The sequence below is a fragment of the Podarcis raffonei genome, chromosome 6 (genome assembly GCF_027172205.1).
Source record: "Podarcis raffonei isolate rPodRaf1 chromosome 6, rPodRaf1.pri, whole genome shotgun sequence".
In the NCBI taxonomy this organism is placed as follows: domain Eukaryota; kingdom Metazoa; phylum Chordata; class Lepidosauria; order Squamata; family Lacertidae; genus Podarcis; species Podarcis raffonei.
In genome coordinates, this window is record NC_070607.1 from 36,696,447 (window position 1) to 36,719,016 (window position 22,570).

A 22,570-nucleotide genomic window follows, 5' to 3' on the forward strand; every position below is an offset into this window, starting at 1 on the left:
TGCAAAGCCCTATTTTTGCACCCTGTGAAACATAAATGCACAGTTTACATCATATGGGGATTTTCAGCGAGGAAAAATGGTGGGCACCATGGCAGCGAGCAGCTCCTGAAGCCAGCCAGAGCCAACTGTGCTACCAGGCTGGCTCTGGGCTGCTGAGGCTGCGGCTGCCATGTTTCCTGGGAACAGATTTGCAAATCCGGGGACAGTCCCCAGGAACCGGGGAAGTCTGGTAACCCTACCCTAAGGCAAGATTCAGACCAGGGACTTCCTGATTTACAGCACCGTCTTTTAGCTATTATGCCACACTAATTTAAATATATTTATATTTAAATATAAATGTGTGTGATTGGGCACAATCTTCCTGAGTGTGGACCACGGTCACCTGGGAACTACTGCTGTCAAGAAATATGGCTTTCTTTTTGTTTTTAAATCAAAGGAACCAGACAATGAGGAGATGACCTCGGAAGACACTTCTTGAAAAAAAGGGGGTTGTGGAGTCAACAAGTATTATAGGCTTCCATTCTGGGCATCAAAAACATCACCTTTTTCATTTTCAGCAGGAAATCTAATGCAATGGAAGTTCATGAGCAGCTGATCACCCAGTTCATTTGTATTACAGATGTGCAGGAATTAAATGTGATGTCAAGACTCCTAGTTATAGATTCTGTAATCAGGAATCTGTGGCAAGAGAAAGCAAGAGAAATTTTATCACTATTGTTCTTTAAATGACTCAACTTAATTGCAGACCAGATTCATATTGGAACACACTATGCTACTCATCCAAACTCCCAGCTGCCTTTTTCTGCTATGTTAAAGGAAAAAGAATCTGGCAGAAAAATGAGGAAGTCAGCAGACAAAGGCATCTTGGTCACTTTGCAAAAGACGTGTAGTCGTCAGTAAAAATTCAGCATGCTTTTTGTCAGTCATTTAGCCTAAGGCTAATCTTCAGTGCCATTACCACTCAGGTAATCCCTTTTTGTCAAGTTCTCATGCTTGACAGGCATGAGTCCTATGGCACCTGCAACAGGTCTAGTAAATATCCCCTCAGAAATCCACAATTGTACTAGAGACGATTTGCTCTTCCTGCTCAGTTCCTTGTTTGCACTGGCTCAGTCTCTCTTACACTGAGGGTGCCCCCTTAAACATGACCAAATTTCATTGACTTCCAGGACTGGACACCCACATTCCTCCTATTCTGAGCAGAACAGAAGTGCAAAAGAGCTCCCCTCTGGAAGTAAGCTCAGTGGTGACTGATGTAGATGCATACCCACACCTCTTAGTGGTTGTGCCTCGTCTGTTGTTCTTTTCAACACATCTGCCATTATATCATGGCCCCCGTGGCAGCCATTTTGGGTTATACCCAAATTCAAAATGGGCCTGCTGGCCTCAGAAGGCTGGTAGCCCCTGGAATAGTGTGCCTGTATGTGTATTTGTGTATTTATGTATTTATGGGGACATGGGTGGCGCTGTGGGTTAAACCACAGAGCCTAGGACTTGCCGATCAGAAGGTCGGCGGTTCGAATCCCCGTGACGGGGTGAGCTCCCATTGCTCGGTCCCTGCTCCTGTCAACCTAGCAGTTAGAAAGCACATCAAAGTGCAAGTAGATAAATAGGTACCGCTCCGGCGGGAAGGTAAATGGTGTTTCCGTGCGCTGCTCTGGTTCACCAGAAGCGGCTTAGTCATGCTGGCCACATGACTCAGAAGCTGTATGCCAGCTCCCTTGGCCAATAAAGCAAGATGAGCGCCGCAACCGCAGAGTAGGCCACGATGGGACCTAATGGTCAGGGGTCCCTTTACTTTACCTTTATGTGTATTTATAGGAGTGTATGGGCTACGTGTGAATATAAATTGGGATGTGTGCATGGCATGGAGGGGGGCAGGGACCTAGCCCCAACACCTCACTAATATGTTCAGCTAGCCTGCTCAGTAATCATGGACCTATATAGTATGTATAGTAAGATATAGTACAGGAGCTTACTGCAAAAACATTTCACTTCTCGCTACTAGCTGTGTTCTGTCAAGTTATCTGACAAATGTAACTTGAGGGTTCATCAGAATTACTATTGACTTCTAAAGCAATGGGGGGAGCTAAAAAGCAAAAACATACCCCTACATTTCTCCGTAACTGAAATCACTTACCGCGGCCTTCAAAGCTTGGTCCAGATCTTCTAACAAGTCTTCCGAGTCTTCTAAACCGACAGACATGCGGATTAACGTATCCGAGATCCCAAGGACTTCTCTGTCTGCCTTTGGGACTGAGGCATGAGTCATGATGGCACTAAACAAGAACAGATAGTCTGTCAGACCCTCCAAGTGTCCCTGTTTTCCAGGGATGTACCTGATTTAGAGAAGCCATCATGGTTTCTGATTTGATCCCGGAATGTCCTGCTTTTCCTTAGGGTATATCTATTTTCACTGCAGAAATGTTGGAGGGTATGGAAATATCTGACTCCCAAGCAATCCTGAATAAGGATGGGGTTTTTTTTTACAGTTTTACTGTGTTTTTATATATGTTGAAAGCTGCCCAGATTGGCTGGGGCAACCCAGTAATGTTGGAGGGTTGGTCTGTCATTCCAGATGCAACAGTTAAAAAGAACTGCACAGAGGCAGCAGAGAAGCAGCTATCAACCCATGGGCAAAATGCCAATGTATTCCCTTTAAGAGACAGATCTGTGATCCTCATCAAGTGAGCGCTAAGATCATGCTAGACTACGGCCTCAAATCCATGTCAAGTGCTCTGGGATAGTGACACCTCCCTGAAGGCTGTGGAACTGCTATGCTTGTAGCAAGCAGTTTTCTAGATGGCAGTCAGGAAACTAGGCAGAGGGCCTTCTTGGTAGTGGTGCCTGCTCTGCGGAACGCCCTCCCATCAGATGGCAAGGAAATAAACAACTATCTGACTTTTAGAAGACACCTGCTTAGGGAAGTTTGTAATGTTTGATGTTTTATTGCTTTTTTATTATTATATTCTGTTGGGAGCCAGCCAGAGTGGCTAGGGAAACCCAGTCAGATGGGCGGGGTATAAATAATAAATTTATTTTTATTTTTATTTTTTTATTTTTATTATTTTTATTATTATTATTTTGATGGGATGTTTTCTTGGCAACATTATTGGGGGTGGCGGTAATGATGGTTAGTCAACTGATACCATACACTTGCTTTCAGAAGCAATTTCATCTTTCTGCCATAAAGTTCTTGTTTAGCAAAGCTCAGCTTTTCCCAGAGCTCAGCCCTGGACAGGAGAAGTTACATTTGGACAGAATGCAGCAAGAAAGCTTCCAAGGACAACAGTAAACATATTCAATCCTACCGAGACCCTAAAAGTTACTGGTGTGTCTTGTCAGCAGAGAGGTGGAACCTTTGCCGCTCCACTGTGTGGCATCTTATTGGCTTTTGTGGTGGTCTAGAAAGACCCAGAAACAAATGTGGATTTCTCTGATAAATGAGAAGCCCTGCCAAGAGATTCGGACCTAGCTATGTCCAGCTTGCAGTGTTACTTTATCTTTATTTATTTTTTAAATGTACCTTGTTTTCCATCACATCTAGGTCTCACAGGGACTTCCAAAATTACAATGTACAATTATATCTGCAGTAGCAGCAGAACCTGCAGTGATTATATCCAATTTGGACAGGCCAATCCAGAGGGTTCAATATGGCCACAGGATGACATCCAGGAAAAAGATTGTGTTCACTACCCTTGTCATTTTTCCTGGCTATAAATCTTCCTAAGAGGCAGAGAAATGCTAGCACCAAACTCCTGTAATTTGAAAGGTGCAGTAATTTAGAAGCGATAAAGTGACGCTTCCAATCTGTACCATGTCTATCGTTAAAATACACACTTTTACAAAGTCATATGCACTTCAGCAGAGTTTGCTGTACCAAGCATGCCCTCCTCTGTACACAGCTTAAAACAGCAGATTGCCAGTTCATTATTTGAGAAAGCATTGATTAGAGTACTGCTACACGGCATATTATGGAGGAATAAAAACAGTAGAACTGTTCATGCCAAGATGATTTTCTTTAAACATCTAATTGGTTAAGGATCTGGGATAGATATATTATGGAATGAGTAGTGGCAGATGGCTTGAAATTGGATACTAATAAGGACTTTAAAATAGCAAAAGAAATTAAGAAATACTTCTCATGTAATTATCTTGTTTACTGTAGTAAAATACTGCCATCCTCCAAGGTAATAAGAATTCTCACTGGTTTTAGTATTTTCAAAGGACAAATTTGCTAGTGGGATATTTTATAGGTAACAACAACAAAAGTTGAGGGCAAAATTATATGGTGGTAATAAAAAATAAATAAGGTAAAATTAAAATTAGTTATCCACCTGTTGGGAGCGCAAAAAAAGAGAAATGAGACCACTATAGCTTATGTCAGTAATACTTGGTGGCTAAAAGATACTGGGAGGAATATAATTTATTCACGAATAAATTTTAGGCCTTTAAAATTAAGTTTAACCTAAGTTTAACCTTAACAAAAAGTTTTTGTTTTCAACTACATTGAAGGATCAGCCCTTCAGATAAAGAATTCATAAGTAATATTTATTTGCTACATAAAATAAATCTTCCTTCACTGAAAGAAAGGTGGGATAAAGTACAGTATTTGGCCATTGTGGCTAAATTATTATTGTGTTCGTTAGTTTGAATCGTATTAAGTATTAGACAGATTTAAAATAAAATAAGGATATAGTTGATTCCAACAGAGATTTCAGATTAACTTCACTTACGGATGCTCTGCCAGGCTTTCATATCCTCCTAGACTTTCAGCCAGCGTAAAAAGCTAAAAAGAAGAACAATACAGAGCTTTATATTTCAGCATTCATTCACTCAACTTTTCACTTGAAACTCGGTCCCTTTACAAATAAGGGCAGAGTCTGCTGCTGTCAGCTCTCTAGTCAGCTGGGGCTGAGAGGAGCAGAAGCAAACTTGTTCCTGGGAGCGAAGGGGAGCAGCTTCCTAGTGGCCTTCGTCCCCTGGCCAATGGCAGATGCCAGAATGTCCCTTCCTTTCTGCATGACATGGAGATATTTGTGGCAAAATATGGCTTCTCCCGCAAGCCTGTACTAGGGCATGGGAAAGAGACTGTAGCTGCCAAGCCTGCACTGAATTGCTGCCCTATGGAAGGATGGCACGAAGAGAAGACAGCACTGTATTCAGCAGCCCTGCCCTATTAAATCCTATGGGCCCCTGAGCTCCCAGGATTCCAAAGGGAGTGAGCACAACTCCCTACCTGCTAGTTAACTAATAGTAATTGCATAAGCAGCCTCGGCCAAGCTGGTGACTACAACTCCTATCAGCACCAGAGACCACATTTGTCTCTTTGTGCCATGGCAATCTCAGATACAGGCCAGGAAAAGCTTTTCAGGTTTTCCACCTAGGAGCAAATATAAATAAATCAAAAAATCAGGGGAACAACAGGCATTCTCAGGAGCTTCTGTGAAATTTCCTTTCCCTAGAGACTCTCCAAAAACCTGTGTTTGGGCATTTTCTGGGAGTGATATACGATTCTCCTCTTGCTTGCTTGGTTTATAGCAGCCAGGGATAGAATTAAAGCAATATGGGGGTAAATGACTGTGATAAACATATTACCACCTGCCCCCAGAAGGTGGATTAGGACTTTCCTGTTAGTTGTTTATGGACTGCGTGGCTACCTCCTGGTTTGGGGTGCCCAATCTGCCCTCCTCAGCAAGACCCCAATAATTTTTGTAGAAGCTGCAAAAAGGTATTAATTAGACATAGCACTGCAGGGTAGTAATTTAAACCTATCTGCCCAGCCCGGTGCCTGATGGGGATACAAACGGCGCGCCCTCCCTGGTCATCAGATTGATCATTTTATGAGCAGGGAGGGGAAAGTTAGCCAGCCCTAGTTTGTGGGATGTTTATATCTTCAGTTGTTGTTGAAGTACAGTAAAGCTCTTGGCTCATTCGTTGTTGTTAATTTAGGTGCCAACTTTTGGTGAAACCAAAGTATGCCAGTTCGCAGCCAGCGGGCACAAGCCAAGATGAACGATACGCCGCTGGCAGAAATTCAGGAGAAATGACTGCACAGCAGTCTTTGCAGCAGCATACTTTTCCAGTGATACATGCGGATGAGGCATTGATTTGACAAGCGTCTTCTGAGGACTCAGCACTAATGCCAGGCATTTCAAAACACCAGGCCAGTGTTACATAAGCAAGGGCTCCCCTGCTTCCAGAATTCCAGACAGGAGAGTTGGCTGGCCTTGGGTGGCACTACGTGATATCTTAGGCAAGCAGCAGTTGCCTGAATGAACACATCATTTCTAAAATACTCCTTTTCCTTCCCTGTCATTAGTGCCACTTTGCATAACAAGGTTGGTTATTTACATTTGGGGACAGCCCGTCCTTTAAAGCTTCCTTTAATAATAATAATAATAATAATAATAATAATTTATTATTTATACCCCGCCCATCTGACTGGGCTTCCCCAGCCACTCTGGGCGGCTTCCCAAAAAATATTAAAATACTGTAATACATCAAACATTAAAAGCTTCCCTAAGCAGGGCTGCTTTCAGATGTCTTCTAAAAGTCTGGTGGTAGTTGTTCACTTTGACGTCTGGTGGGAGGGCGTTCTGCAGGGTGGGTGCCACTACCGAGAAGGCCCTCTGCCTGGTTCCCTGTAACTTGGCTTCTCGCAGTGAGGGAACCGCCAGAAGGCCCTCGGTGCTGGACCTCAGTGTCCAGGCAGAATGATGGGGGTGGAGATGCTTTAAGGGAAGAAGCATATTGCGAAGTCTTTTACAGCATCCATATCCTGACAAGGGAGGGGCGGGGAGTGTTCCTCTTTCAAAAGCAATGCAAATCAGGCCTCTTTCTTACCTTTAAGTTTTTGAGAAATGTGGAGGCATTTTCAAGGTTTCCTTTAACGTAAAAGGAGATCATTCCTGGGCAGCCTGTGCACTGGCGTTGCATCAGCTCGTACTGAGGGTGTGACGGCAATCCTGAAATGAATTATGCATTATTTAAAGCATCCGGATTTAGGTTATCGTTGCTTTAAAACACACACAATCTATTAAAATATGAAGTCGCTAGTCCAAGGCATAAAATGTACTTTGATCATTGCTATGGTTCCAAGCGAGTTAAGTTTGAAAATGCTGTTTGTCAAAAATAAAAGAATTGTGGTTACAAAAGTTATATAAACTGCATTATGCAAGTCTCTCTGCAAGGTTCACTTCCATAAGGTGGAGCAAGGACCTGCTGTTACAACCCCTGATCCCACGATGACTACATATTCCAAGGGACAGCTGCCACCCCTTTCAAGTTGTCCCCAGAGGTCGTGGGAGCTGCAAGGGACATCAGGGGCTGGGCCAACAGTTCAATATCTCTCCATCTTCTACATGTGTTTAAGCTTTACAAAAGGATAATGCATGAGAAGACTAGGATTTTGAATGCCTTGCCTGGGATGAGTGTGTGTAAAGAAATAAGCCAACTGAACCATGTAAAGATTGTGAATGTGTGGTGAACATATGTGAGAGAGGAAGAAAGTGAGAGCATGGCAGGGAAATTCAAATAACAAACTGTGCCGTAGGCAGATATGGAACAAGTCATTCACAAGCACTTATTGTTTCCACCCTTTATCAGTCATTTGAGTCTTCAGAGTTACTGGGCTGGAAGAGTCCACTTAGTCATGCAGATTCTTTTGCTTCTCTCCTCGCTCCAATTACAGCCAGCGGCACTTTTTTTGCAAGAGCTTATATCCCCTGCCAGGTTCTGCAAAGCCAACTTACCAGGGAAGAGGACTTTCTCAACTCTTGGATCTGACTCAAGGTATTTGGCAATCGTCAGCGCATTGTGGAAATGTTGTTTCATGCGGATTTGCAATGTCTTTAAACCCCGGTTGCAAAGGTAGCAGTCAAAAGGTGATGGAACTGCTCCAAGAGCTGGAAAAGGGGAAAAAGAAACACAGAGATAACCCTCTTTGCTAATGGCTTTATTGCTGAATAGGCTTTTCAGCCCCATTGGGGAAAAGTATAAGGAGGAACTCAGCAAGACAATACTGCTGGCTCATCAAAGTATAGACATATGTTCAGAACAGAAGCCCAAACCCCAGCAGAGTTTTAATCAAAAAGTTAAAATATAGCATTCAGGTGGCATTGCAGCTATTCAGGCTTCTGAGTTTTAAAACAGGAACCTCAAATTCAGGATCTGAGACATAGCCTAGCAAAATGATGTGGTTTTTAATTTAGGTCTTTGAATCCTCTCCAGGCAAAGAAGGAAACAATGATATTATATTTTTTATCACATTGCTTTTCCAAGGCCCTTGAGGTAATGTATGCATCCTTACAGCAACTCTGAGAAAGGTTAAATTGAGAGGTATCCAGTGAGCTTTAAGATTTTGTGAGATTTTGATCTAGATTTCCAGGGCCCAAATTAAACAATCCATCCACTACACTGAGTGATATATAACTACAGGCCCTCCATTTAACAGGAAGCACGAACCTTCAGGATTGGGCAGGCCTGATAGATAATGGACTAGACAGCAGCACCACTTGCATCTCAGGCCAAAACTGTTCCAGCTCAAGCTGTAGATTTTAGTCAGAGGCCTCAAGTGAGGAAACACACCAGCTCAGTCTTAATTCATGTATGGCCACTGAAGGCCTTAGTAAGGCCTGAAACATGACTTCAGCACTGCAGTTTCAAATTTCCCATGAGAGCCAACTGGTTTATGGTGTCAGAATGAATCTCTTTGCTCCCAAGGAAAGTGGGGTGGTAAAAAAGGCTGCACAAAATCTTTTTTTGTGGGAGGCTTTTTGACAATAAGTCAGATAAACGTGCATAAAGCAAATGACTACTGCAGAAATGCAGTTCTGAATTTAAGTAAGCAGGTATCAGAAACCTACATTCATCACATCTTTCTGTGTACTCACAATATTGTAAAAATCTGAGCCTCTCATGGAGTTTATCGTCATTGACAGAAACCAGTCCCATTACAACATCACTGTGACCTGAAGAAACAAGGAGGCAGAAGAAAAATGGCAAATTAGCCCTCTTTAAGTAGAGAAGTCAGACATAAAATTGTAGCTGTTTCCTCTGCTTTCATTCTATGTGCTTCCTGTGCAATTAATTATACCTAATTTATAGCCTTCATGTCAACATAGATCTATGCCCACTAGGCATTTAACCACATGGTTAGAAACTACAGCACCTTTTAAATGATAAAAAACCATAAAGCAAACACAAAAAAGAAACTAAAAAACAACAGCCCACTCAAATGAAAATGGCCTAAGCTTTAAAAATGCTTACATTAGCAGTTAGTTCTTAAAAGTGAGGAAATGCCTTTTTCTGAAACCTAAATGGCAGTGGTGAGGGTTCCAGGCAGCCTTATCTTGAGAGGGCATTTCTGTTGCAAAGCATGACACCCTATTTCTTCTTAGTACAGTAGTACCATCTGCCTTGAGTGGCTTATTTTGAAGCCAAAAACTGATTATCCCTGTGCTGCCTTTGCAACCTTGATGGTGAGTACTTTGGTAAGAGCCTTGCACCAGATAGGACCCTAATGCTCAGTGGCAAAGCCTCTCAGCACCTCAAAACGATTCCTTTCAGACCTATACAGTGCAATTTTTAGTTGGACACAATGAGTTTTTCAAACATTTGAGGAAGATTTTCTACCCCAGGGCAAGAATGAAAATGCAGAAAGACTTCAAATAAAAGAGCTCCTTGTTCAGCAAGTATATATTCAATACAATATTGCCTTGTGGAGTTGTTGTTAAATTAACATCAAACAAAGTCCTCAGAAGGGAAACCAGTCTAGACAATAACCATTGTGTACATCTACTGTGTCTGGAAGATGGGCAGATGTATTATGGGCACCACTATAAATCAACCTTCCCACCCCCCCTCAAAGTGGCATGAAGAAAATAAAAACTTGAAAGTAGAAAGAAACAATAGAATGCCTTTTAGGTCTGGTAGCCTTGACTGTTTGTAATGTCGGATTGGTAAATATAAATATAACATGGAAGTTTTCTGCAACAACACTCAGGCACTTACCATTCATGTACTTGGTTGCCGAGTACATACAGATGTCTGCTCCTAAAGATAAAGGACGCTGAAACAACAAAATAAACATGAATTCAGAATTAAAAAGTACTGCTTTATTAACTGTAAACAGAAGCTGTAGGAATTTTACACTGCATATCCCTGTTCATTGGGAACTACATAACTGGATATGGGTTTCTTAAGCAAGATGACTAATGCTAAAGTATCTTCTTGCGAGTATTCTTTCTCTCTTTGCCCTAAATTCTCAAAGGGAATGAATGTGGAACAACTGGTTTTAGCTAACCATTAGGGTCTGACCTAAATAAATAAATAATAATAATAATAATAATAATAAATTGCATTCCTCCCCAAGAAATACTGTAACTGTCATAGCATCTCTTCTTTTCTGTCCTCTGCTTCTGGCACTCTGGAAATTGGACAATTGGACAATGTTTCCCTCTATTATATCAGCTAATCTATTTGGAATGTTTGGTCATGGAGGATTAGTAAAGGAGAATGGGGCTAGATTATAGACCCACGTCATCATCAGGCTTCTAATTCCATAGAATAAAGGCCTTCAATTTTACCACCCTTGTATTGTCCCCAAGCACTGTCTCAGTGTAGCTTTATTATTATTAACCATGACAGCTCTTCCTGTTTTCAAATAGGTTACTAAATTACAGACTCTGCGCCTTCATAGTTAAACCCTGTATTTTCTTTCTTCCCGGTGCAATCCTGGGCATGCTTACTCAGAAGTAAGTGCCATTGCCTCTAATGCAGCTCAAGGGGCCCTTCCAACCCTGAGGCCCTCAACCAACCTGGAAGCAGGCCTAAAAATACAAATAGGTTTTCAATGGCTATCAGGAATTTGGAGCATCTTGTGTGTGATCAGGTTCACTAACTTAGGTAAGGGAAGGAAGACAGATGGTTGGTACCTTTAAAGAAATATGGTGCATGTATTGGCATGAATTGGAATTAAAAGTACACAATCACATGCAACCATATGCAACTGTTAAAAAAACCCAGTAGGACCATAACTGTTAAGTTAATGAATCAAAGAGATGTTTGCTTAATTTTTTTCTTAAATTGATAATGTTTTCTCCCTCTTACTCTATCATACCAGTTTCTCCTTTCTTGTGGATAATTTTGTGTTACTGGTGGCTTTACATTAGTGGTGCTAAAATATATGGTTAGATGGCTAGGTCAATATCTAGGTTATTGTTGTTTTATTTATCTTTTGGTCGTGGTTGCTGAACTTCATGCACAAGGTATAAATTAAATTTTAAAAGGAACATGTTAGTCCAATACTTGTTGAACTAGGAACGCTTTGCAACTTCTCAAAACCAGTAACAGAAACACTGCATGAACTTGGCGTAATGTACTAGCAATGACCTTTCTGTTGCTTTTGAAGCTAGTGAGCTGAAACATTTTCTCTTTGTGCTGTGAAGTCCTTGCAGTGTGTACAGCAGCAGTCTCCAGCATTTCACTAGGCGGTTGGCCCACTATGTTGAATATTCCACACCACAGGTCTAGTTGTTGACACAGCAACTCTGGGGTCCATTGAATTGCTAAAGCCATTACTTATTAATACCTGCCATATAACACTACAGAGTTACCAGTGCAATGCAGCTCCTCTCAGTATAGCCACAGAAGAAATGTTAGCTAGGCTGGTAACTGGACACCTTCACTTCCTCAATAGATTCTTATATACAACAAGAGGGGGAGGGAGATCTGATACAGATGGGAGACAAGAACTCCAGCACATGGCTAATTTGAAGATAACTTCAAGGGCTGCTAGTGTGGTGTTGTGGTTAGAGTTCTTGACTAGGACCTGGAAAACCAGGTTTAAAGTCCCCACTTAGCTACTAAGTGCACTCAGGGCTAACCACAGTCTCTTACTAAGCTAATTCACGGGGTTGTTGTGAACCATGTAAGCCTAACTGGAGCCCCTTGAAGGTTAGCTATATATCTGTATTAATAGATAAAATATAAAATTGGTTTATCGCTTTGAAAGGAGTATTCGTCTACTAATAACAGGAAAAATATGTTATTCCGTTAAAGAAACGAAAGATCAGTGGATCATCAATAAAAAGCCAATACTCCACATAAAATTACGGAATTTCCACCCCACCATCCACACATCTTCTTACCAGATCAGTGACAAGGGAATGGAAGGGCTGCAATCCAAAATACATTTGCTTGGGTGTAAATCTCACTGAACACAGTGGGGCTTATGTCTGAGTAAACATGCACAGAACTATGCTGCAGCTTGCTCTAGAAAACAAGAAACATATCCCTCTATCTACCAGATTAACTTTGTGCCCCCTGTTGAGCAGGTTTACGTGCCAGAAAATGTGGTCTCATGCCGTTTCATGTTATGTGGAAGAGCCATTAAGTGCCTACACACCCTGGAAAAGTCAACCACATATCCAAAATTCAGCACCAGAGCCAGTCACTTTAACACAGAAGAGTTCATCACTGCTAGTTCCCTCCTGTGACACCATTTTTGAGAAGGAAAAAATTACTATATGCATGAAGCACTTCTGGGACAGCACTGGGTAATCAACTTACCTGGAAATATGCAGACATGAAAGTATTGTCTACTGCAAGAATAACGCCTTTATGCTTATGGACAATGTCAGCGCAACCTTGAATATCAACAACTTTCAGCGTTGGATTTGTAGGAGTTTCAATCCAGACAAGCTGTTTATTTTGAGAAGACAGACGGTAAAAGTTATGAAATGATACACATGTGTATATGATTTTGTTGATATCACCAATAACTTGCCTTTCTCTTCTATGTTTCAAGGAAACACTGAACGGAAAGGCTATCACGTTAGAATCTGAGCTTGTCTTTTGCTTACACATCGATGCGTGTGCGCACACACACACACACACACACCCCGCCACTGAACAGATTTTTCTGTTGTTGTGGCACATTCACTATTCCATATTGATTAATCGCAATTGGCTCCATGGAAATAACTGCCAGACTTTAAATCCTGGTCATCAAACCTGCTTTTCAATTTCACCTGCAGCCATTTGGATGTGAGCTGTGCTAGCCTCAAGTGTCTGGAACCAACCCAGAAAACTCCCTGGGTTGTATCCAATGACCATCTTGTTGTTGCCAGAATTGAGGATCCAATCATGCATGTTTTGTTCATCAAACGAATTCCAATGGCAATCACCCAAGCTGTCATGAGGGGATAGACAAGATCCAAGTGATCCTGCTCCAATTCCTATCATACCCAATAATGTTTTCAAAAAATAATCTTCATATTACTTACACCATTCCTGCTTACATTGGCAAATGCCCACCAGGCGCTTGCCAGAGATCAGGAGTGACAGCTACATGATATACAGTTGTGTTTGCCTCTTAAAGCAAAGAAGAGTTTGCTCCAACACTGTCAGTATATAAGTGATCTGTAGTATTATCACTTTAATATTTCCCTCTCCTACACATCTGCAGTCACTCCCAGGCCCTTGTAAACCGAGGAGGCTTGATATAATAAAGTCATCCCAGGCATGTTGCAAACACTGTTTTATGAGCATTCCTCTCTTACCTTGGTCTCTGGTGTAATTGCAGCCTTGAGGTTTTCCAGTTTGGTGCAGTCAACAAAAATAGATTTCAGGCCCATCTCTGATGCTATGCTCCGGAAATACCTATTGGTACCTAGGATGTGAAAAGACCCACAATTAATTAGAGGTGAAAGCAATGGAAACAAGAACAAAGAAAGGACCAACACAAGGTAGGACATTTAATGACAGCTGTGTCCAGAGTTGTCCAGCATTGACAGCAAGCCCCACTGGTTTCCAGGGTCTCACTTCCAAGGTAAGCAGATTTGCAGCCCAATCCTAAATATTTTTGTTATTAATATGTCTGCAGCCTGCCTTTTGGTCTCAAAATAGATGTGTAAATAGCGTTTTCTCTTCTAAGGTGGCCTCTTCATCAAATAAATCAAGAAATAAATCTTGCTAGGATCAATTCCTTGGTGAAATACTTAGGGTCGCAACCCACACCTCTTCTTTTCTGAAAGTTCAGCAAACATTACAAACATGGGTGGAATCCTTTTATCAAGCCACACTGGTCTAAACAAAGAATGTTGGCTTCTCTACTTTGCCTGCCTTCTAGATTTCATTAAGTATTCCTAGAAAGAATATTTGTTTCCCAAGCTAACAAATTTGCTTAACAGATAATTTGGAAGTGGTAGAGGTTACATAAATCCCCCTTCTTGTTATCACGCTAGACTTCAATCCTACCCTATTTGACTTCTAATTGCTCCTAGGAATAAAACTGGCACAATCACAGATATCAAATGACAGAAGGAAACATTTGGCTGGTGGTGTTGATCTAGCCATGCCCTCTTCCGCTTTTGTGGAAAACATGTTTCTCTGCTCGTACTGCCATGTGAGAGGCCCAGTCACAAGGAGAATCATTCCTAGATTACCCCTCGCTTTTAGTTATGGTAAATGGATACCTGTTTTGCTTACCCCTAAAGCTATCTTTGGCTGTCCTCCCAGAAAGTTGAAGCACCAGTAGCTGCACAGTCAACAGCACAGAGATTCTGGGTAAGGAATTTCCACCTTTCACCCAGTGAAATCATACAGTAAACGTCTGCAACTCCTATTTATTGCCTACGAGGTATTTGTTTTTTAAAGAGTATGTGTCTTGTAAGTACCATCTTCGTACTCGGAAATAAATAGGACTATTTTATCCAGCCCACAGCTTTATGGGCTTTTCAAGGGAGGTGGTTCAAAGTTGATTTAAGTAGCTTTGAAAGGGAAGGGAGGTTTAAAAGTCCACCCGACAACTCCCAGAGTCTTTTACTGATAAAAGTTGGCAGATATTTTCATAGGTTGAGCCTTTTTATCAGGGTAATTTGATCATTAGAGCTCCTACTCATGCAGCAGAGACTCAGTTGAGACTTGACCCGGCGCCATCTTCCTCGCTCCCCCCCCCCCCCCGTTAGTCCAAGAGTATGTGTTAAAGTTCAGCAGAGGAAAACCTCGTGACAACCACTGAGCCTAGGGCTTGCCAAGCAGAAGGTCAGTGGTTCAAATCCCCGGGACGGGGTGAGCTCCTGTTACTCCTGCCCACCTAGCAGTTTGAAAGCCCGTCAAAGTGCAAGTAGATAAATAGGCACCGCTCCGGCGGGAAGGTAAACGGCGTTTCCGTGCGCTGCTCTGGTTCACCAGAAGCAGCTTTAGTCATGCTGGCCACATGAACCGGAAGCTGTCTGCGGACAAACGCCGGCTCCCTCGGCCTATAGAGCGAGATGAGCGCCGCAACCCCAGAGTCGTCCGCAACTGGCCCTAATGGTCAGGGGTCCCTTTACCTTAGCCACATTAAAGCATTATTCACATTATCCTAACACACATCAGTGACACCACTTTATTTCAAAGGGAAAACACTGTCATAGGTGAAAATCAGTAATTATCAGTGGTTTATAACTCATAATGCAAATAATGGTAGGCAACTTGCTAGAACTTCCTAGCAATTCCTGGACACACCTACATGGGACAACATCTAGAGAGTGTAATGTAGCCCACTGTGTCCAGGACAACTGGGGTTGAGAACTCCGCGTCAGGTGGAAGTCAAGGAACCTGGTATTGGGAGCTGAAGGAAGAGAGACAGATTCAGGGTTGTATGCTACAATAGCATCTAAAGTCAGCCAAACCCAACTTGGTGGCTTCTAGATATTTTGGACTCCAGTTCCCATCAGCCCCAGCCAGCACTGGCAATGGTCAGGGATGAGGGGAACTGCACTCCAAAAACATATGAAGGGTACTAGTTTGGGAAATGATGGTGCAAGCCATACTTTGCAAAATGGACAAGGTAGAAAATAAAATCCAATAGGGCATAGGTTTGAATTTTTAAGAAGTGTTTTTTAAAAAGCAAAAAGCTTCTTAGCAAGTTCAGATCAACTAATGATGAACCAACGTATTGCATGAAAGAACACCAATCTAAAGATTTTGGAAAACTAAAGAAAGAGCACAAAAATCTATTAATTTCAAAGGCAGGATAGGTGCATCAATTCCATGTGTAACAGAGGACTAGTTAGTGCTATTATTATGCCCAGGAATAAAACTATTATTATGCCCAGGAATAAAACTATTATTATACCCAGGAAACAGTAGCAAGGCTTATGATGGGCCCATAATGGAAGTTTTATTTGGCATGTGACTGAGGGCCAAATCACAAATGTGTGAACACCAGTTAGTGCCTCACTGCCGGATGTGTCAACTGGCTCTGTCTAAGAAGTATTAATTAAGATAGTAAGTCACACCTGTGGTGTCTGACCTGTTATAACTGCTGACTTTCAAGCCATCCTCAGTGCTGAAGTGAAAGACCTAAGTGTGCAGGCTCAGGTTAATGATCTTTGAAACACTTCTGGATTACAACCCTGAGATTACATCTAGGACTGTTAAGACCTGCCATATGCAAGTACAGCACTCACCCCCATAGACATCGTCTGTGCAAACAACAGTATCTCCTGCCTTCAGCAAGTGTGCAATGTTCACCGTAGCTGCTAACCCAGACGCATAGGATAAACCTAACAGGAAAAGGAAATAAACAAATAACATCTGACAAGTGAACAAATGAATTCTTCAATATATTTCAGCTTTGTGGCAGGTGTGTGTCTCTGAACACTTAACTCGCTTTCAAAGGAGAGCTTACTGTGAATACCTTAATATGTGTGTGTGTGTGTGTGTGTGTACACACACACACACACACACACACTACATAGGATTAGATATGGGGCTTTGACACAATAGGTAACAACAATTTTATCTAGAACCATTATAGTTACCCATAATTCCAAGAATCTAGAAAAAAAACACTACATTATGGAGATGATTGTGGACATTTATGTTATGAGCTGTGTCAAACTCCAAGCATTCCACGCCTGAAAATGTGGATTAGGAAATGCCTTAATAACATGGCCAAAAGTAATTTATCCAGGTTTGATGAAATAGATAAAATACAAAGATATAGCTGCATTGTTGCATAGCATGATACCAGAATCAGAGCTAACCAAAAACCAATAGCTTCCTTTTTTGTCTCTTTTCCAAGACACTACTGTTGCACCTTATGTGTACTGTTAGCCAAAGACAATCATCATTTTTTTGTAATGAAAATATTGACAGCTTACAATACTTGGCACCATCCAGTGCTGCCACAGCCTTTTCCATGGAATCGCGGGTTGGATTTCCACAGCGGCTATATTCAAAGCCCTATGAAAGAGAACAAAAATAAAATAAAATAAGGTAAATATACATCAATAGTTGATGAAATTATTAGAGATCAAATTATTTATAATGTGCACCAGCAGTTTGGCCAAACAAATACTGAATCTCCTACTGAGGATGAAATTAGGAATTCTGTTTCCACTTTAAAAAAAAAATTCAAAAGAGAAAGGAAGCGGCCTCTTAGATTTCTTTGTTGTAAAATCCTGGAAATGTTTCTATATATTTCCTTCCATTTGCCTTTATTACCATCCTCCTTGAAAAAAAAATGTTATATGAAACTCAAATCATGAAAACAGATTAAATCTTGCAATCTAATGTTTCAACACAGTCAAGTCACAAGTCCCAGGGCTCCTGCACCTTTAACAGTTCTAAACAACTAAAGGTACAGAAGCCCCCAATCCCTCTTTGCAGCTAGGCTTCCTATGGCAGCCACTTGAGTTTTCTCCTGAAAGAAATTTCCATACTGTTGGCAGACAGCTGGGATGAAAGCAAAATCAAACAATCATTTGGCTCAAAGACAGGTTGTGGAAGCAGCATGTGACAGTCTGACAATTTATAAGACCTGCATTTCCCATGGCAAGGCTCATTTGAAATGTTTGCTCTTCGGAACATTAGCAGAGCTAATGGAGGATTTATTTCAAAAAGCACACATTCCTAGTACAATTCACTTGCAGGTATAAAATGGGGGGGGGGTGGAGGGACCAGAGAAAGGAGAAGGATGAGGATACAGGAGGAAGAGGATGCAGAAAACACACCTTGATGCAAAAACAAGGCCCAAGGCTGCATCTCCTGTGTTTTGTAAGGCACCTTGCATGCCCTGCAATTAATGCTATAATAACTGTAGCCTTGGACTTTGCATTGCACAAAAGTCCAAGGTTTGATTTCCAACATAGGCTGGGAACGGTCTCCGTCTGAAATCCCAGAGAGCTTGCCAGTCAGGGTAGGCGAAATTGAGCTAGACAGACTGACCCAGTAGAAGGCAGCTTTCCGTGTTCCTAGAGTGGACAGGAGGTCTTGGAATGGGGAACTGAAACAAGACCTAGACTGCAAGTCAGAGTTATGTGACTGGTAGGGGGGATAATCCAGATATATGGAGCTCAGGGCCAAGACGGGAGTAAGGGGAAGCTTTCTAAATGCGGCAGAAGTGAAACTGCTAGGGAAGCAGTTTGTCTTCCAGGTTATCACACAAGCCAAGCAGATCCATTCTCTTCGGAGCAAGGATGAGGAACTCCAGATGTTGTTGGGATTCCAGCTTCCATTACCTCCAGCTGATAATGGGATATGTAGACTAACAGCTGGAGAACTTTAGCATAGGAGCAGGAGCGGAACCAATGACCTCCTTTTCTGTCCACTAATCATAAAACTAAAATAGCTTATGAATTTCATACGAATTTGTTTCCTTGGCAGGGTCATGAAATGCAGGTAGGTGAGAACTGCAAGAGCAGACCAAAACCACAGGCAACTGAATCATCTTCAGAGTTTTCCACCACAGCCAGCTTCCTGCATTGCCCCAATTGATCGTTAAAAGGACTGTTCTTAGACAGAGGTAAGACTGTATTATAGTTACAGTGCCTTCTTGCCTTAGCATTGATTACTTGAAAGTCTGAATATATGGGAAAATGACAAATTAGGAATCCAAGCTGGCCAGCCTTGGAGTGGGGGAGAAAACAATGCTTTCTAGTGAAACAAATTATTCCGAACAGAACGCCATGTACATATTTTCCGCCTGTGGTTTTGTACTTTAACTCTTCCTGCCTGGCTAAACTCTTGTACATCAACTAGTAAAGTATTAAGTATCTTACTGAATATACAGAAGAATACCTGTTTTTGCTACAATGGACTAAGAGTTCTGTAGCATATTAAAGACTATGCTAAAATAAACCACTTAGTCTTTTAAGATGTCATGAGACTCTTCGTTGGTTTTATGAAATGTGGCGTTTCATTGCTTTTAAAACACACACGTTTTTTTCAACCCAAGATACATAATGAGTAATGCAATACTCTGGAAAGCTGCCGGCTTGCTTATGCAATTTCCATATCGTCTTGTGTCATGCAGAGGACAGGGTAGCAAGGCGAGTTTGTTCGGCCCTGCCCACAAGAATCTGCAGAGTTAAAAATGAGTCAGCTTTTTCTTGCAACCCAACTAGGATGATAATCCAGAAATTCAACATGGATTGAATGTGTTGGGCAAAACTAAATCAGGGATCTGCTTTTAAAACATTTTCAAATAGCATGCCAAATTTGCCATACCTAGAAGAACAAAATGGGCTTGAAAGAAAGCAAATAAAACCCTAAAGGGCAAAAAAAGAAAGAAAGAGGAAATCAGTATGTACTTTATACACAGAAATGTCATTTAGTGACTGAAATAGTACAGATGCAACACACTTCCTATCTGGAGTTCCATTGCTTGCACACGCGCACCCCCCCCCCTTCGTAGCCCCCTCCACATGAGCATCTTGCTCTTCCATAATCATATAAAGCCAAAATATATCTGAGGTTCCACATGACACTTAATAATATACTACCCATTTGAATTCTAGCATGTCTGTCTATGTGACAAAGGCAAAAACAGACAGTGTATTATTTTGCCAGCAATTTCAAGTTGTTTTTAAAAAGGTTAAACATTTGCTCACTTGTACTTGGAGGAGTCAAATTAAGAAAAAAGGTGTTGAAAAGTAATGGAGGAAGGAACCATCCAACAGGGCGAGATTAAGATTCTGTCCATCAACCATGGTGGGGAAATGGAAAAGAAGGGGGTGAATCCAGTCCTATTCAATTCACTGCTACCTCTTCTGAATAGTTAAATTACAGAATTTTGACCTTTATGAGACAGGTGTGGGACAGGTAATTCAGACAAGTGGAATAGCACAGGTCACTTCTCCTGCCAGTTGTGTCAACAATACTATCTGTACCAGTCCATGTTTGGACACGCATTGCTACAGAATGGGGTTTTTTTAAAAGATAGAATAGGGAAAACACTAGAATGCAAAGATGCTATCTAGATTCTCTATAATAACGAAGTGAACAAACACTATCAATTCCATAGGTGTACAAGCCACCTTAGGTTGGCTTTCTGGGATGGCAAGACATAGGCCAACTTCTGAAGACTTTGGCTTGGATCCTGAGCTGGCCTTTAGTTAATGAAAGAGCTCCTTCCAAGCATAGAAACGACTAACTGATGGAAGGGAATCAAAGTTAGGTCTGTTAATTTCACACTGAAATGCACGCGTCTCTTGCGTTTCAAACTAGCAGCAGAGTGTGCCTGGTTAGGACTTGGGTTAACCTCACCCCCGATATTACCGTCCCAATTAAAATCTCTCCCTCTTGAACCACTCTTTGCCCTGGAAGGGAAGCTGCCACTGGTGCCAACCATGCAACAAAGCACAACAGCTTTGAAGGAAGGTGGAGGAGAGCAATTTTCACCGGGGCTGTGGTACAAAGTCCTCCCCACAAGCCAAAGTCCTTATCATGATCACACACCTGCAGTTGCTCTGCGGAAAAACAAGAGACAGGATTGTCTTGTTTGGCCCTCAAAATGCAAAGCGGTAAGGCAAAATGATCAAAAAGGAGGCGATGTCATCCTCTTGCCTCATAAATAGGCAACAGGTGCTTCTGCTGGACTTTCACAATTCAGTGAGGATTATCATAATGAAATGTACAATTTAGCCAATACGGGTTAGCCTTTTTGATGTAGGAATCAGTAACAGACATATACTGAAAATCTTCATAAACTGCAAGCTAGGATCTCGAGATATATCTATATCTATAGATATATCGATATATAAAGTGTGTGTGTGTGTGTGGTTTTGATAATTAGAACACAGAGAGAGGCTGCAATCATGTACACAGTTACTAGAGAGTAAGTGCCACTGAACTCACAGGATTTACCTCTGTGCAGACCTCTTTCTACCACTTGCCATAAAACCTTAGGATCGCAGCCTCTGCCTACAATCCTAACCTCACTTACGCTGTTGTAGTCTGTGGAGTTAACTCCTGAGGAAACATAGCTTGGGCTGCAGCCTTGGTTAGGCGCATTGAGGGAGAAGGAAAGGAGTTATGGGTAAGCTGAAGAGCCGTCTGAGCAGAACAGACAGGTGTGTGGCTTGGGGCAGACAGAAAGAGTCGATTGACTAGATGGGGAGGGGGGCGCTGTTTTCTGAGAGCCCCTAACTAAAGCAAACAGTTCAGTCGGTAGACGCATGGGACTCTTGGCCTCAAGGTCCTGGGTTCGAGCCCCACGTGGCGCAAAAAGATTCCTGCATCGCAGGGGGTTGGAATAGCTGACCCTAGAGGTCCCTTCCAATTCTACGATTCTGTGAAGACAGAGAAGGACCCCCTCCCTCCAAGTCCTGCCCTCCCCCCCCCATGCCCGGCTCTGAAGCCTTGCTTGCCCCATCCGCCTCACTCACGCTGTGCTTCCCCGGCGCCTGCTGCTTGAAGGTGGTGGCGAGGGAGATGGGAGGCACCACGGCCAGGGACTTCCATTGTTCGGGCTCTTGCCCCGCGTGGATGGCCTGCGTGGCGAAGTGCCTGAAGGGCGGCAGGAAACCGGCGTGCCTCTGCTTCGCGTTCTCCATTTCGGCGGCAAGCGATCCTTCCTTCCTGGGTGTCGGAGGAGCGGCGGCGCTGGGATCTTGGCTCCGCGGGGTGAGCTGGGGTCGCTGCTGCGGATGCCGCTGGCTCGAGCACGTCCGACGGCGAGGGCGAGGAGCGCTGGTGCAATCTCGAGTCAGACTTGCCTTTTCTCTCCTGCGCGGCTCGCCGGCTTCCCTGTGGCTGGCAGGGGCAGCTGCCTTAAGGCGGGCGAAGCTCCACCCCGGCGAGCCGCCCGGCCAGTGAGTCGCCTCGCCTGGCGGTGGGTGGAGATGGGGCAGCCCTATCCCGCCACGCGCTGGCCCGGCCGGGGCCCCTCATTGGCGCGCGGCGGAGGCGCGTCGCGCCGCGACCGGGGTGGACTTGGGGTCGGGGAGCAGAGAGGGCGGCGTGGGGCCGTCGGCTGGGGCCTGGGGCGAAGGTGCACTGCCTGCCATCGGCAGCGAGCCAAGCAGCTTCGACGAAAGATAACAACAGCCCGTCCTCCCTGCAGCACACCCCCACTTGAATAAAAGATTTGGGGGGCGGGGGGATAGGTAAGCCCCATTCCCATAACCGATCACAAGACGCACACTATTTGAATGGCATTGCCCATCAACTTTGGGGGTGGGGGCCCCGCTGCCCTCAAATATTTTGTTGAGATCTCGGACCCTAGAAGTTGGCTCCTTTGCCTCCCTGAATTCTCTGAACACGTGTCTCTCCCACCCCCCCAAAAAAGAAAAAG

At 42.9% G+C, this 22,570-nt stretch overlaps 1 protein-coding gene and 1 long non-coding RNA gene across 3 annotated transcripts; one reads left to right on the forward strand and one right to left on the reverse strand.

Annotated features, from left to right (window-relative positions):
- Nucleotides 1-42: 42 nt before the first annotated feature.
- On the reverse strand, nucleotides 43-22,055 carry CTH (cystathionine gamma-lyase). 2 transcript variants are annotated; one of them, XM_053392067.1, is made up of 12 exons: nucleotides 21,663-22,049; nucleotides 17,157-17,238; nucleotides 16,461-16,556; nucleotides 13,566-13,675; nucleotides 12,574-12,705; nucleotides 10,015-10,072; nucleotides 8,895-8,972; nucleotides 7,755-7,907; nucleotides 6,847-6,968; nucleotides 4,737-4,789; nucleotides 2,141-2,279; nucleotides 43-678 (listed from the first exon to the last, which is right to left on the reverse strand). In XM_053392067.1, exons 1-12 carry the CDS (start codon nucleotides 21,828-21,830, stop codon nucleotides 652-654), a joined length of 1,218 nt encoding a protein of 405 aa, XP_053248042.1. In that variant the 5' UTR covers nucleotides 21,831-22,049; the 3' UTR covers nucleotides 43-651. The 2 variants fall into 2 exon arrangements, with proteins under 2 accessions (XP_053248042.1, XP_053248044.1); XM_053392069.1 differs by lacking the exons at nucleotides 43-678; nucleotides 2,141-2,279 and adding an exon at nucleotides 2,307-2,463 and having other exon boundaries at nucleotides 21,663-22,055.
- LOC128415614 (uncharacterized) lies at nucleotides 10,753-12,747 on the forward strand. Its single transcript, XR_008331016.1, has 2 exons — nucleotides 10,753-10,908; nucleotides 12,339-12,747. It is a non-coding gene; the product is annotated as an uncharacterized LOC128415614 (long non-coding RNA).
- Nucleotides 22,056-22,570: the final 515 nt, after the last annotated feature.

What these genes read in the sequence shown, in the direction of transcription:
- CTH (XM_053392067.1), bottom strand. Translation starts at nt 21,830, where the DNA reads ATGGAGAACGCGAAGCAGAGGCACGCCGGTTTCCTGCCGCCCTTCAGG. An exon ending in CAATTACACCAGAGACCAAG is followed by an intron (nt 12,706 to 13,565) that starts GTAAGAGAGGAA and finishes CAAAATAAACAG; the next exon opens with CTTGTCTGGATTGAAACTCC. An exon ending in GAAAGCCTGGCAGAGCATCC is followed by an intron (nt 2,280 to 4,736) that starts GTAAGTGAAGTT and finishes GTTCTTGTTTAG; the next exon opens with TGCCATCATGACTCATGCCT.